General features: G+C 37.2%; 1 protein-coding gene across 34 annotated transcripts in view; it reads right to left on the bottom strand.

Annotated features, from left to right (window-relative positions):
• Nucleotides 1-17220, bottom strand: part of EPB41 (erythrocyte membrane protein band 4.1) — a 204351-nt gene that overhangs the window by 51657 nt on the left and 135474 nt on the right. For 11 of the 34 annotated variants that reach the window (XM_060017542.1, XM_060017503.1, XM_060017510.1 and 8 more), the window contains exons 12-16: nucleotides 9572-9780; nucleotides 6199-6255; nucleotides 5993-6034; nucleotides 4942-5004; nucleotides 113-289 (exon numbers count right to left, since the gene is read on the bottom strand). In XM_060017542.1, the coding sequence (XP_059873525.1) occupies nucleotides 113-289; nucleotides 4942-5004; nucleotides 5993-6034; nucleotides 6199-6255; nucleotides 9572-9780 (548 nt within the window). The remainder of the gene's footprint in view (nucleotides 1-112; nucleotides 290-4941; nucleotides 5005-5992; nucleotides 6035-6198; nucleotides 6256-9571; nucleotides 9781-17220) is intronic. The other 23 variants (XM_060017526.1, XM_069540881.1, XM_069540885.1 and 20 more) reach the window with 7 other exon arrangements.

Here is a 17220-nt window from a genome sequence, read left to right as displayed (position 1 = left end):
GTAAGACACCAAAGCTAAATTTCAGCTCTAAACTTTCAGATACAGATTATCAATATACAAAAGCATTTATCTCACTCATTCTCACAACTGGTCACATGGACAAAGTACTCACTCCTTCTCCTGTAGGGATCTGCCCATTGATGTTAAGTGTTCGAAAGGGAGAGTGAGTGGATAAGCGTTTATCCCATTCACTAGGCTGTGGTTCTGGTACAGATTCCATGAAGTTCTTTTTCAGCTCACTGATGCTGGCATGATGTTTTTTGATCTCTTCTTGACTTTTGTCTAAATCCTATAGTTGAAAGGACAAGATGCAAAACAATAAATATTCAGGGAAAAAAACAACACCAAGGGGAGCCCATCATAGACTATGGGCACTGGTAGAAAATACACCACATCCAGGATAGATGTTGTTAATCCATAAATTACATTCAAATTGTAAATATACAATATGGTATATTTGCTTCTTTTTTTTTTTAACACAGTGCTTTTCTTGGAAGCAGTGAAGCGTCGGAACCCTATAGCTCTTAGCAGTTATATAACCCATAAAGAGCTCACTCCTTCATTTTACAACTCTTCTTCCCATTACGACACAGCACTAGATCTCCAACTCCTCATCCCAAGCAGGTAATCCCACAACTCAATTAGCCTCAGCTTGATAGGAACTGATTTAGGCTCAGCTCAGGCAGGATGGAGATAGCAATAGAGAAGGAGAAACTGTTAAACGAAGGACATGGTGAAAGATTCAACTCCCATCATGGGTTGCCTTGCCTTGGTGAGTTGCAACTGTACAGTATCCCTCTATTTCTACCTGGAGATAGTTTTGCTTTCTTACCACTAGGTGACTGTTGCTGGGTTTTGGTAAACAGGAATAGCCCTTTCTCGATACAAAAATTTATTACTGAAATTCCTGGCTCAAGCCTCCAGAGCAAGTGGTTACTATCTCTGAATAATTACTCAGGGGTATACAATATAATGGATTTTTTTTTCTTTGTCAATACTATCCACACACACTAAAAGCCTTATGTTTTGCAGCTTCTGACAGCTTCACTTCATCCCTCAGTACCATTCAAACTAGGGACCATCTTCCAGTAACCGTCAATGGATGGGGAGTGATTTAATAAGAACTTGTCAAATACCTTATATGTCTCCCTGATGACTTAAAATAACTAAACTGTTCCAGCAGATGTGACTACTGGACAACTAGGGGGAAACTCTCACAGGCGATATTCCAGGGAGAAATGATCAAAACGAGGCTAATAAAGCTGTAAATAATATGAGAAATAACATTCAAGTTTATGTAACAGGAGGCATAAACCAACTTTCAAGAGACTTGGCCAGAAATAATCTGGGAAATACAACGTGAAGACAAAAACTCAAATGTTCTTGGTCCAACATATTTCTTCAAAAAAACCCTCAAAAGATCTATGCTTGAAATCAAAACATGTGGGAGCCTGTCACTTGATGACTGCTAAAAATTCTGTGTTTATTATATATCAAGGCAGCTCTGTATCCAAGAAAAGCATAATACTAAATATATCTCCTAATATGCTGTGTGAATTTGGGGATTAGACTTTTTTTTTTTGGCTCCGTGGGAAACAGCCTCATTTGGCGTTGAGGGTTGGGGGGAGGAATTCATTTAAATAAAAAATTGTTTTCAAAGTTTTTCCTGGGGCAATATAGGCTGCAATTAAGTAAATTTTTTTCAAAAGCAATGTCAAAGAGAAAACAGTAGAGGAAAAAGAATCAGTGAGGCATATGACACAATTTTGATTCTGGAGATATTCATTCAGAAAATTCATTTAATAGTCTATTCTTTTTATTTTTGCGAGACTGAATGATGTTTATGTGCTTTTAGATCAGTCAGAGAGAAAACTAACCCAAAAAGGGCAATCCTGCAGCTCCCCCATAAGAGTACCTCTTGCCTGCTGGGATGAAATGTGAGTACAGCTCAAGAATATGGGCTTCACCATGGGGAAACAACAGTTTGCACTTTTGTTCTAGCTGAAAGCAAGAAAAGCATGTTTACTAGCTAAAGAAAAGCAGGAACAAGGTCAGTCAAAGACTCAGTAGTAGGCTGAACAACTGAGACCCATCAGGCATGGAAGGCTCTGTGACCTAGCTCCTGACAAAATCAAATCTGCTTGGGCCAAGAACTAAACGTATTTGAGAGGGTTAAAGGTGAGAATGGAGCAAAAAAAAAAAAAAAAAAAAAAAAATGATTGGGCTTCCCTGGTGGCGCAGTGGTTGGGAGTCCGCCTGCCGATGCAGGGGACACGGGTTCGTGCCCCAGTCCGGGAAGATCCCACATGCCGCGGAGCGGCTGGTCTCGTGAGCCATGGCCACTGAGCCTGCGCGTCCGGAGCCTGTGCTCCGCAACGGGAGAGGCCACAACAGTGAGAGGCCCGCGTACCACAAAAACAAAAGAAAAAAAAATGATCAAGAGAGGCTATGATAAAACCATAACTCTCTGGGTTATTAGCCTCTTACTATAAAAGAGTGGTGATTTGTTACTTGTCCTGCCTAGCTTTTGATTGGCTTGGAACCTGAGAAAATAAATGTTCCAATAAAATCAGCAGCTTCTGAGGGAGGTTTCTCCATCCTTCTTAGCTGGCTCTGTTGGAAACCTGTGGGGGCACAGAGTTAAATTAAGATCTCAAAGGGACCTGCTCCAAATAGAATTTGTCACAGAAACTTGCAACAGGTTCTCACTGGGAGATGGAGGAGGAAACAGTAGATCTAAAAATGAACTCGACCTTATTTGTGCCGGAACAAAGCATTAGTGGGGGTGGGGTAGGAGTAGGGGGAGGAGGGAATGCTTAAAAAAAAATCTGCTAGAGTGACAGATAACTTGAGAGAACTTCCCTAAGCGGGGGAAAAAAACTTTTACAATACTAGAGAATGATGGTTAGCCAAACTACTTGGGCTGTTTTCAGATTAGACACTTTCTGATGCCTATCATCCTATAATTTTAGCAGCAATCAAACCAAACATTTAATTAAGTAGAAAATATTCTCAAAAGATAGTTAGTAGTTTTAATTTTCAAACACACACTTATTTAGAAATCCCCTCTCATGGCTGTCAATGAAATACTGGGAAAAACGTATCACACACAAGGACTTTGTGAGTCTCAGAAGCCATAACACACCTCATTGAACAAAGGACAAATATATGATTGGTACTGCAGGTTCCAGTTAAGAGGCAGAATTACAGATGGACAAGTCAAGAAATAGGCATGTTTGGAATTGGGAGATGTTACATTGCTGAGTATAAGGAGATCAACTGATATCTGTTATTCTCCCTAATCTCAGAAGCGGAACCATTCAGGTCTAGTTTCAGCTATGCGCTAAAGCAAAGAGATCTAGTTACCAAGTTTGAAATATCCTAGGGTCCAGCCTAAGAAAACTTCATGTTACATGAGGTAAACATATATAAAACACTTGGTATTGTGCCTACCACACAGTACATGGTTAATGAAAACTGGCCATAATTTTTATTTTTATCAAAGTATCTTATACCTAGCAGGCGCTTAAAATATATGTATTGACAAAGAATAGATGACATTAAGTAATTACTGGATGCTGTTAGAGTTCTATCTAAAAAAGTTGCTTCAAACATCCACTTCAATAATATTTACCATTACATATGTTCATCTTTCAGGTCTCAGCTTAAGTGTTACCTCTTCATAGACAACTTCCCTGTCCATCTTATTTAGAGCAGGTCCTTTTTATTAGCACAGCATACTATTTCCCCTTCATAGCTTTTATAATAACTTGTAATCATTTTATCAGTATTTGCTTACTTATTTATTGTTTCTCTCTTCCATTTGTCCCTACATTGGATGCTTCCTGAAGGCAAGAATGATTTATCATCTTCCTATATAGTTACATTTCCTTTATACTTGAGTTAAATCTCTGATGTCAGAATTTATACCCATTTCTTTTGGTTCTGTCTTGAGTGGAGTTGTAAGATAATTAGATCATTAGCTTCCAGGTAAGAGTTTCTGAAGTGTAAACATGGCCTGTTTCTGTATAGAATAACTCCAATTTCCTTAATTTTTCCTCATAGAGTTCCTCTAATCTTCTAGTTAGTTTTTTCCTTATCCCGTGTGGAGCCTGACACTAGATAAAGTATACTAATATAGGCTTGGTGAAAATCTGACCGATATTAAATACAATGGGAGAATGACCTTACAATTCCTACAGCACATAGTATGTTGCTATTTCCGAATGGGAAAAAAAAAAGTGTAGTTTAATAGAGTTAGATGGACCCTAACACAAATCCTAGCTTTACTGATTTACCAGCTCTATAACCACAAGGAAATTACTTAATTTCTCTTAGCCTCAATTTTCTCTTTAAAATAAAAATCCCATACCCATAGGCTTGTTTTATAATTAAACTATCTAATATCATACTAACTACTCATTAAATGCTAGCCTCCCTTCTTTCCTTCCTGTATCTTACTTTTTTTTCCCCCTGATTATTCTTCTGTCATTTTTTTGGTATCCTCAAAAAGTTAAGTCCATTTTGAATTGTGATCATTTCTCCTATTTTTCCACATTCTCCTGATTCAGAAGATGAAAAAATTGTATAAATTTGATGCTTGAAACATACAGGAGTTTATACTCTTGGGCAATTCAAGGAACTTTTAAACAGTGATGTAGTTCTTTCTAAAAGTGGGTAAAACAATGGAACCATGGGATGCTGAGGTAGTCCCAATCATATATTTTTTAGATAAGTATGAGAGATGGAAACTAAAGAGTCAGAAGTAGAGATGGTTGCATATCTTCATGTTTACCAACATGCAAAAGCATTTTAAACCTAAAATTCTCTCATGCAATGGCATGCAAAACCAAACGCAGCATAGAAAGAAGAAAGGGAATCAGCAAAGAATGCAGAAGGTTACAGGCAACCAACTGAAATAAGCTTCAAGTTCATACAAACCTCCAACATTAAATTGCTATGTCTGATATAAATGTTTTCACCATCTAGTCTCTCTCTCTTTTTCTGTGAAAATGAAAGAGGGAAAAACAGAAAAGCATAAAAAATTAAAATGTTGTTCTTGCGCGAAAAAACTGCAAATTGGCAAACCAAAAAAATATTAAAAATTAAATGTCCATAGCGCAGCATATGCCAACATGAAATGGTCACAGAACCACAAGGACACACAGAGGACACGATTACCACTAGAAAATGGATGACATTGTTCATGAATGATGGAAGAATGCGACGATGTTATTTAAATAGACAGTGCTCCTGGCTTCATTGGCTTCTTACGTAACAAGCTGCTTTACGTTCCTCTGTGAGCTGTCTGAGGGTTACCTTAAAATGCGTGACTTTAAGAAGCCTTGACTCTCCGTGTTCCATGGAGTAGGGAAATGCTTTAAGACATTATTTAGCGTTTTGGACATTATTTCAAACTTAGTAATACTGCAGGTACGTACGGCTCTAATATCTTCCTTAAGAAAGATCTAAGGGCATTTTATACATGGTCAATCAATATTCTATTCAGTAAGAATTGATTCATCCTACTCTATGGTTGGGAAGAATGAGACACAGAACAGCCAAACCCATAATTATTAGCAATACTGGGAGTTGCTGCTATGATGGTTTCCATAATAAATATGCATAAAATACTGTCAACGATTCCAAGCATATGGTACCACTGTGAAATATTTCTTATAAAGTTTAAATATAAAGGATAGATTTGGCCTTCACTAATTATTTCATTCTGTTTAAAAATATATTTTCCTACTGGAAAGTTTATTTTAATGAAATTTTTCAATATATAGTATAGGATTATAATTTCTTTGGTATACATATGTATGTATATGCATATATATACATAACATGTGTATATGTATACCTGCTATTAGAAAGTAATTTCGGATTAAGAGAAATCAATGAAAAGAATGGATCACTGTCTTTTTAATGCACTTTGAAAGTCAGCATGGGTGATGGTAAAGTGATTTTGTGAAAGTGAAAAATGGCTAACCTTCCTCATTCTTATCAGATCTTCATTTTTTTCTGCAAGCTTCTGTTTTGCCATTATTAAAAAAAGAAAGAAAAATGATAAAATATTGGCTCATTGAAGTTTTTTTGAACCTTCAACTTATAATTTTTTTTTAAGGAGCAGGGAGTGGGAGGGAAGAAAAAATTGGGGAGGGAGGGAAAAGGAATAAGTGGCCTATTGGCACAAACCTGTATTTGGTCACCATTTGAGGTGGGTACTGTGACCTCGATGTGGGTTTTTTCCACCTACATTTAAGAAATAAAGTGGTAAAAACATTTCAGGTTAGTAGGTTTCTATGAATAGCGTCATTTCCAAATCAGCTGCATCTTTAGGCTGCTTGTGAAATAAGCTGATACGTAATCATCATGATGCAGTCTTACGGGGGTATTACAGGCAAGGACACTGCTCTCAAGAACAATCTGTTAGTTCACCATCACATTCTCAAAGCTGAAGAGGTAATATGGACAACCAAAGGATCAAAAAAGAAAATTAAGGTAATTATTCTATTCATGAAGAGAATATATTTATACTTATTGATTAAAAAGTACTTATTAAAAATAATAATTTAGACTTTAAAAAGTCTTTTGTTTTGCTTTTTAAAAATGATGTAGAAGTGTCTTAAATAACATAAAAACAAATTTACAAATGAAGATACCAATGTATGACATACATGACAGAAACAAAAAGAACATCTTTACAGTTTAGAGCACACATAAAATAAACCACATATGACACCAAGCAGGTAAATACAAAAAATTTTGTTAGTTGATCAATATATTTAAGGAGGCAAGTTTAACCCTTGAGTTTATTAGACAACAACACATCAAAATAAACTCAATCCAAATTGTTACTGATGCATGCAATTACTTCCAAGGCTGATTTATAAATAAGCACACACAGGGCTCAGCTGCAACATTCAACACACTGTAATCTCCTCTCCAGGGAGTTGGAGCCCATGTGTTCGGTGGATGGAAAAGATTCATCCTTAAGAACAGGAAGAGAATAACTAAGGCCTCCTGCCTGGCTTTGAAATACCTTTAGCAGCAGTCATTTTATATACCCAAAATGGAGTAAGCATAAATTTAAAAACCAAGAGTGATCAATGCCTAAAGCACTGGATATATCAAAATGAGAAAAATGTTTTTATTAAGCGTCAAATCAATCACCCTGTATCATTACGTTCTTTACAGAACCTCATTAATCTGTGGTTTTGATGTACTCTTTCTTTCTTTTTTTCTTTTTCTGGCCGCTGTGCAGCTTGCGGGATCCTAGGTCCCCAACCAGGGATCAAACCTGGGCCCTCAGCAGTGAAAGCACATAGTCATAACCACTGGACCTCCAGGGAATTCCCTTGACACATTCTTTTTAATCACACTTGGGAGCATTACCTCAGAATATAATGTCATTGTGCTGTTTTCTCTAGGACTGAATGTAAAGAACATAAGATGATACCAACCTTTGTGACACTGTCAAATCATAAGCACATCTGGCTACAGTCCTTTTAACTACTGGGGTAATTAAGAATTTGGGTTATTTCTACTCTGAATTTCAGTAGAAATAACTGGGATTATTCTGGGATTATTGCTGTGTTGCCATTAACAAGTTATTTCACCTGAGTTTTAAGTCTTTTATTGATAAAATGGAGATAATATCTTCATAGAGTTGTGAATGCTTAGCAAATGGAAGTTTTCAATTATTTTGTAAAGCTTAAATTACTTGTTTCAATGAATGATGACTTCTTGCTTTGGGTCCTTAGCAATCCAACAGCAAGAAATTGAGAGCCTCTACTTCAATCTAAGAATGGAGACCAAGTAGCAACAGTAGTTCTATTTATGCTCCTACAGAGAATATCAATGGAGATAAAGATGTACATGAGGAAAGGTACTATCTCCACACCTGCAAAGTAGGTCTTGTCAAATGACTCAAGATGCCAAAAAGCTATCTCTATCGGGCACCAACTTAGTGTTAGGCAATGAGATTTCCACAATTACAAGGCTACTTTATTACTACTGCTGCTTTATATAGTAAATACAGCTTCAGGCAAATTCCATAATTATTTTCTAACTGCTACAAATAAAATCAACTCAGAGTCACCCTTAACTCCGTCACTACTATTACAGTAACAGAAGGTTATCAGAGGTGGCTTTCAGTCTGCTCTCAATACAAGTATCTCAAAATTTATTTATATAGAATTAACTGGCAAGAAGACCCCCCAACTGGCACTTAAATGGTGAGCATATAACAGGAAGTGATCTCTCCACTCTGCTGAGGTCCCAAGAGCAAAGGGAACCTATTCTTGAAGATATTATGTCTGTCAGACAGGCAAAAGAACAAATAAGTTAGCAGAAAGCCAAAAGAATCTTAGCCACCAAAAAGATTCCCTTGCCAATTCCAGTAATCTAACACTTTTCAGTTAGTATCACAAATGGAAGGACAGTCAAAAGTGCCAGGTGAGCTACCCTAACATTAAAAACGGAAGTAGTCTAACATTAAAAAGGCATTGTTGATACTGAACCTGGTGGTCAATGTCATGCACATTTGGCTAGATACAAAAATGCAAACACCTACCATTCACTCTGGATTCAAGTTGGTCTCAAAGGACCATAAAAACTATATGTCATATTGAATAGTTTTGTTTTTTTTTTTAATATAGTCAAAACAGAGCCAGATTGGCCACTGCTCTATAGGTAAACTAGATATTGAACTGGCTCCAAAAGAACAGGATTAATCCATCTGCCAAGGGGAGAGCACTTCCCAAGGTCTTATATGGTTTTAAATTCCTTAACAGACATATAAAAATGTAATTTTTCTTATAAAGACTGCTTCTATTAATTCCTGTTGTCAACAGTGAGACTCGTATTTACTTCAGTAAATCTGAACTGACAGCTCAACTCCATCACTGTTTAAATGTATTTAAAAAAGCTTATCAACATATAAAAGATCAGTCCAGATACTGTTACTCCTGGGATATCTACTAATTAAATTGGTGATGTTTCAACAAAGTTCCGTGACTGTGGGTACAATCAACTCAGAACTGTAAACAACCCAGTAGCATAACCTCCCCTACATAATGGATCTTCCCCTTTGTGTAAAGTTTCTTAAGATTTGAACAACCATATAGATGTGCTTTATATAATATCTGGATATTCTTTGGGTATGTTACACATATATCCATTTTAGGAAATCAAATTACATTTTACTCATACTAGCAGAGCTTACTCTTAAAAAGGAATGTGGAAATTCCTTCTGGATGAGTAAAAATTATTTTTAAAAACAGATGATCACAGTTCTGGTGTGTTTTACAGACTCATTTTTTAAGATTTAAGTTGGGTAAAGCTGTGGGTCACCAGAAAACTGGGAGAGCTTACAATTACTTCATGACATAATTCTATGAAAATATTTTACAGGTTAATGGGAGATATCTTCTTTCCGAAAGAGTGAGGAAGAAATAACTTTGTTAGGATCCGACAAAAAACAGTGCTTTGAGAATCTTCCTGGTCAAGGAGTCAACACCTCTGAACCAAAAAGTGAATTAGCTAGACATCTGGGCTTATGACATACCTTCCACACTTCTGTGAGCTCTGGCTCAGGTTGCTCAGGTGGGACTTCTTCCTTTTTCACTTCAACCTGCACTGTTTCCTTCGGTGTTTTAGAAACCACTGCTTTTTTAACAGGTGCACCTGGAACGCTGCCTTCTGCGGCCTGACTCTGAGCAATGGCCGGTGCAGAGGTGGGCCGAGGACTTCGGTCTGCTGAATCAACGGCTGCTGCTACGTGAAAAAGGCACAAGTGAAGGATAAGTGAAGGCAAGAGTCACTGTATTACTTCACAGCCGCCAGGTGAAATAATTGTGACTCCAGGACACATACGAGTGGTACAGTGTCCAGTGGGCTATCATACAGAAGGTAAAAAATAAATTATTAGTGCTCTGGCAGGTAACTGATGGCAATAATGGCAATAAGAAAGCTAAAATTACCCTAACAGAAAAGCTAAAATGTCCTGATGATAATGTTCCATAAAGGGTGGGACAGGAGGCGGGAGGGGGGTGGACGTGGATACAGAAATATATGAAAAAAAAAATGGAAAACTCATTTTATTAAAAAGTTGGCAAGATTGTTTAACCTTGTAATCTATTAGTTTCAAGAACCTGCAAGGTAGTCTATGAAGGAAAAAATGGGTTAATTAAGTCTGATTTCTTCTATGAAGGCCTTTTGAAATAAAGATCCATTTATTTATAGGTGGTTTCAGGAACCTAAAAATATATTCTAGGAAAAAGGATTAAGTCTGATTTCTTCTGCTAAGCCTCCCCAGAATTATTACAAAATAGCTTGATAAAGGAATCTTCTTATAAGACATGTACATATTTTGATGCTTCTTTAAGCTTAAGGGCAAATCTTTGAATCAGACACTTTCCTTTTTAATTGTTTGATTAAAAAATAAAATTCAATCCATTCAGCCACTCTATGTCCTTTGGTTGGGGCATTTAATCCATTTGCAGAACACTCTCTGACATAAATTGCAACAAGATCTTTTTTGATCCATCTCCTAGAGTAATGAAAATAAAAACAAAAATAAACAAATGGGATGTAATGAAACTTAAAAGCTTTTGCACAGCAAAGGACACTATAAACAAAATGAAAAGACAACCCACAGAATGCGAGAAAATATTTGCAAACAAAGTGACTGACAAGGGATTAATTTCTAAAATATATAAAAGTTCATGCAGCTCAATATCAAAAAACCCCCAAACAACCCGGGCTTCCCTGGTGGCGCAGTGGTTGAGAGTCCACCTTCCGAGGCAGGGGACGCGGGTTCATGCCCCGGTCCGGGAAGATCCCACATGCCGCGGAGCGGCTGGGCCCGTGAGCCATGGCCGCTGAGCCTGCGCGTCCGGAGCCTGTGCTCCGCAACGGGAGAGGCCACAACAGTGAGAGGCCCGTGTACCACAAAACAAACAAACAAACAAACAAAAACTACAATGAGGTATTACCTCACACTGGTCAGAACGGCCATCATCAAAAAAAATCTACAGGGCTTTCCTGGTGGCGCAGTGGTTGAGAGTCCGCCTGCCGATGCAGGAGACGCGGGTTCGTGCCCCGGTCCGGGAAGATCCCACATACCGCGGAGCAGCTGGGCCCGTGAGCCATGGCCGCTGAGCCCATGCATCTGGAGCCTGTGCTCCGCAAGGGGAGAAGTCACAACAGTGAGAGGCCCGCGTACCGCAAAAAAAAAAAAAAAAAAACTACAAACAATAAATGCTGGAGAGGGTGTAGAGAAAAGGGAACCCTCCTACACTGTTGGTGGCAATGTAAATTGGTATAGCCACTAACATACAGAACAGTATGGAGGTTCCTTAAAAAACTAAAAATAGAGCTACCATATGATCCAACAATCCCACTCCTGGGCATATATCTGGAGAAAACCATAATTTGAAAAGACACATGCACCCCAATGTTCACTGCAGCACTATTTACAATAGCCAGGACATGGAGGCAACCTAAGTGTCCACTGACGGATGAACAGATAAAGAAGATGTGGTACGTATATACAGTGGAATATTACTCGGCCATAAAAAAGAACAAAATAATGCCATTTGCAGCAACATCAATGGACCTAGTGATTGTTGTACTGAGTGAAGTCAAACAGAGAAAGACAAATATCATAGGATATAACTTATATGTGGAATCTAAAAAAATGGTACAAATGAACTTATTTACAAAACAGAAATCGAGTCACAAATGTAGAAAACAAATTTATGGTTACCAAGGAGGAAAGGGGCGGGGAGGGATAAATTGGGAGATTAGGATTGGCATATACACACTACTACACATAAAACAGATAACTAATAAGAACCTACTGTATAGCACAGGGAACTTTACTCAATACTCTATAATGACCTATATGGGAAAAGAATCTAAAAAAGAGTGGATATATGATTATGTATAATTGATTCACTTTGCTACACAGCAGAAACTAACACAACATTGTAATCAACTATACTCCAAAAATATTAATTAAAAAAATGAAATAAAATTCAAAACCTTTGGCCTTCAGTCCTTAAAAAAACCAAAACAACCCTTTGAGTTCTACCCTATCCTCTTCCAGAGTCTTATCAATTTGCATTATTGTTCCTATTCTCTAATATATTTAGGGCAGCAGTTCTAAACCAGGGGTGATTTTGACACCGCAGAGAACATCTGGCAATGTCTGGAGACATTTTTGTTTGTCACAACTGAAGAGTGAAGTAGGAGGGGGTACTGGCTCTAGTGTGCACAGGACAAGGTTGCTAGGTTAAGAAACCCTGATTTAGGGCAAAGACTGTATATAGACTATACAGACTGTTTTAGAGGGAATATACAATATAAGCTTATGACAAAAGCTTTATCTTTTCACAGAGTTAAGAGTTGTTTTGGTCTGGATTACTTAAAAACAATCACTCATACCCTTTTTATGATTTTTATCTTCATTCTTTCAGGAACTAAAAGAAAACATCCACATACTTCGTAGTAAGACCTCACTTACCTGGCAAAGTCTAGGTATGTAGTGTGTTTCCACATGATTTAATATTTCTGATAACAGATCATTATCCTTCATGTGCTGAGACTTTTAAATTTTAATTATCTTACATGGAAATCTTTAAGATTTTTATTACACACTTTCCTGCCTTTTTTTTTTTAACATCTTTATTGGAGTATAATTGCTTTACAATGGTGTATTAGTTTCTGCTTTATAACAAAGTGAGTCAGTTATAGATATACATATATCCCCATATCTCTTCCCTCTTGCGTCTCCCTCCCTCACACCCTCCCTATCCCACCCCTCTAGGTGGTCACAAAGCACCGAGCTGATCTACCTGTGCTATGCGGCTGCTTCCCACCAGCTATCTATTCTACGTTTGGTAGTGTATATATGTCCATGCCACTCTCTCACTTTGTCCCAGCTTACCCTTCCCCCTCCCTCCCCGTATCCTCAAGTCCATTCTCTAGTAGGTCTGCGTCTTTATTCCTGTCTTGCCCCTAGGTTCTTCATGACCTTTTTTTTTTTTTTTTAGATTCCATATATATGTGTTAGCTTACGGTATTTGTTTTTCTCTTTCTGACTGACTTCACTCTGTATGACAGACTCTAGGTCCATCCACCTCACTACAAATAACTCAATTTCATTTCTTTTTATGGCCGAGTAATATTCTATTGTATATATGTGCCACATCTTCTTTATCCATTCATCTGTCGATGGACACTTAGGTTGCTTCCATGTCCTGGCTATTGTAAATAGAGCTGCAATGAACATTTGGGGTGCATGTGTCTTTTTGAATTATGGTTTTCTCAGGGTATATGCCCAGTAGTGGGATTGCTGGGTCGTTTGGTAGTTCTATTTTTAGTTTTTTAAGGAACCTCCATACTGTTCTCCATAGTGGCTTATCAATTTACATTCCCACCAACAGTGCAAGGGGGTTCCCTTTTCTCCACACCCTCTCCAGCATTTATTGTTTCTAGATTTTTTGATGATGGCCATTCTGACTGGTGTGAGATGATATCTCATTGTAGTTTTGATTTGCATTTCTCTAATGATTAATGATGTTGAGCATTCTTTCCTGTGTTTGTTGGCAATCTGTATATCTTCTTTGGATAAATGTCTATTTAGGTCTTCTGCACATTTTTGGATTGGGTTGTTTGTTTTTTTGATACTGAGCTGCATGAGCTGCTTGTAAATTTTGGAGATTAATCCTTTGTCAGTTGCTTCATTTGTAAATATTTTCTCCCATTCTGAGGGTTGTCTTTTCGTCTTGTTTATGGTTTCCTTTGCTGTGCAAAAGCTTTTAAGTTTCATTACATCCCATTTGTTTATTTTTGTTTTTATTTCCATTTCTCTAGCAGGTGGGTCAAAAAGGATCTTGCTGTCATTTATGTCATAGAGGGTTTTGCCTATGTTTTCCTCTAAGAGTTTTATAGTGTCTGCCCTTACATTTAGGTCTTTAATCCATTTTGAGTTTATTTCTGTGTATGGTGTTAGGGAGCATTCTAATTTCATTCTTTTACATGTAGCTGTCCGGTTTTTCCAGCACCACTTATTGAAGAGACTGTCTTTTCTCCACTGTATATTCTTGCCTCCTTTATCAAAGAAAAGGTGACCATACGTGCGTGGGTTTATCTCTGGGCTTTCTATCCTGTTCCATTGATCTATATTTCTGTTTTTGTGCCAGTACCATACTGTCTTGATTACTGTAGCTTTGTACTATAGTCTGAAGTCAGGGAGCCTGATTCCTCCAGCTCCGTTTTTCTTTCTCAAGATTGCTTTGGCTATTCTGGGTCTTTTGTCTTTCCATACAAATTGTGAAATTTTTTGTTCTAGTTCTTTGAAAAATGCCAGTGGTAGTTTGATAAGGATTGCACTGAATCTGTAGATTGCTTTGGGTAGTATAGTCATTTTCACAATGTTGATTCTTTTCCTGCCTTCTTAAACTGAGTATTCTGAACTTAACTTTTCCTGATAAATTTAGATGTATAAGCAGTAAAAATTAGGTCATACAAAGGAATTCCATGAATCAGAACAGATTAAAAATTGAAATTCACAACTACTTCATATACACAACACCAAGAAAAAAATGCTTGACGTTCTGTAATGATGGCCAATGAAAGAAATAACTCCTCAGAGGATACACAGGAAAAGCAACAGAAACACAAGGATCTACTTTATCTTTCCTTTTTTTTTTTTTAAATATTTTATTGAAGTATACTTGATTTACAATGTTGTGTTAATTTCTGCTGTATAGCAAAGTGATTCAGCCATATATATATTCTTTTTCATATTATATTCCATTATGGTTTATCACAGGATATTGAATATAGTTCCCTATGCTATACAGTAGGACTTTGTTGTTTATCCATCCTATATATACTAGACTGTATCTGCTAATCCCAAACTCCCAATCCTTCTGCCCCCCATCCCCCTCGAGGATCTACCTTATCTTTCAATGAACACTCTGTAGCCTCTTGCAAGTCCCTGCTACTCATGAGTGCTCTAAGCCAGTCAGCGCAAGAATGGCAGATGGCAGACCAAATCTAACAACACAGGGGAATGTGACAAAATATTTTGCTCACAGTTGTGTTAAAGTATCATTATACATGTGTATTCACACCTCCTCTCAAAGAATTAATTCGTTTCTGCCTGGCATCAGAGAAACATAGCCCATGCTTTCACCATGTGTTATTTTGCCACTTGCATTTGGTTTTAATCCAGTACTAATACTGCAGAGCCAAATAATTTAAGTCTTCAGCATTTCTAGCCCTGGAAATCTGTACTATATGTGGGAAAGTAGGTATAGGTGTAGAAACCAGCAGTTAGAAACAGAGGCAGAAAGTTGCATCATTTGTAAAATGTGGAAGATATGAACTCTACAGGATGGTTGGTATACTCAGTGGATATAAAATCACTTTATAAATCTTACATATAATAACTTTTAATGTCATACCTAAGCCTTTGTATTTTTTTATGGGTTAATATTATTTCAAGAGTATGTTGGGCAAAAACTAATAATGCACACATTGAAATGCAGTTCAAGTGAAACACATCACCTAGCAGCTATGGAGAGAGGCAAATTTCTTTCCTTTTCTCCATAAGAAGGCTATAAAAACTATGGATCACCCCAGAGAATCATGGTAGTTGACTGGTTCTTGTCTTTTTAAACAGCTCTATTGAGCCATAAAACACACCCATTTAGACTATATAATTCAATGCTTTTTAGTATATTCAGTGTTGGAGGTAATGGTTACTTTTTAAGATGTTTTGGTTTTTCAGTTTTATGAATTCATTTGTTAACTATTAAAAGATTTTGATACATAGATAGAGAACACTTAACTTTAAAAATTCAATTATTTCCCATTATTGAAGGTCTAGGCAAGGAAGAATGCTGGTTGTGATCATCTTGTGGACCAATTAACTCCAGTATTATGTTGCTCTTATCTGACAACAACAGAAACTTAGTTATTTGTTAGAGCAGAGAAGTGTAAAACTCAAAACCATCACCTTGTGTAAAAGGAGTCTTAAATTCTAGTTCCAGCTCTGTTACTTACCAGCACAATTTCTGCTAGTACGGTATAGGTACAGTGGGTATGCAGTGGATCAGTGATCCCACTATCAGAGGGCCCACATGAATCATCTACGGATCTTGAAAAACAAACAAAAAACCCAGCTGATGCTCAGTTCCACCACAGACAGATGTGGTATCTAAGAGTGAGGCCTAGGTATTTGTTTTGTTTTAAAGCTCCAAAGATGATACGGATGTATTCCCCTGGCAAGAATCACTGCAACCACTACTCACTGGATGGATGAACAGCTTGGTTGTGTGATCCTAGGAAGTTATATAACTTTTCTTGTGCCCCGGTTTCCTCATGAGTAAAACAAGAATTCCTAAATGTTTCTTGTCTGCTAGGTTGTTGGTACCAAAGAGGAATATATGGAAATGGTTTGAAAAGCAAAAAGTGCAACAAAAATATAAACTGAAAAATCCTTGCCGTCATTATTAGCTTATCCTTGTGACTTCCCCCTCTTATCGTATGAACTAGGATTGGAACCAGTTTTAGTTCTTCAGCTGGTGAAGCAGATGCTTTGAGCACCAGATAGAAAAGAGAAAGGGAATGGTCATTAAAATGAGGCCCCTTATAAAGCATTTCTTATTAAAGTTTCCCTAATACACCATCTCTAGCTTAGAGGACTATATTCATTAAAAAAAAAATAAAAGAGGGAGAACTAAAAAAGTCTCTTTTAAGAAGAATGGAAAAGGATCTAGGAAAAGGAGGGAAAAACAGCTTCCATAGAAATGTTTCCAGTTCTTATACTGAGAAGACAGCACACAGAGAAAAAACAAAGACACTTAAAAACAGAACTACAAAAGATTTGTCCTACTCAGTTTATATGCAACTCAGATGATTAAAAGATAATATATGTAAAATGTTTAGAACAGTGTCTGGAACATACTAAGTGCTCAATGAATACTGACTAGTGACATCTTTCATTCTCCTTCTTCTACAAAAAAAGAAGTCATCATGGTGAAGAATAAAAAAACGCAGCACTGGGAGAACAGTTCTAGATTCTACTTCTAGCTCTGTCACTGACTAACTATGTGACCTTAGGCAAATCACTTGAATTCTAAGGTCAGGTTGTTAAGAAATAAGAAACATCAATGGGGGTCTTCCCCGGTGGTGCAGTGG

This window comes from Delphinus delphis, chromosome 1 (assembly GCF_949987515.2).
Source record: "Delphinus delphis chromosome 1, mDelDel1.2, whole genome shotgun sequence".
Lineage (NCBI taxonomy): Eukaryota > Metazoa > Chordata > Mammalia > Artiodactyla > Delphinidae > Delphinus > Delphinus delphis.
This window is presented reverse-complemented; position numbering and strand designations above follow the sequence as displayed.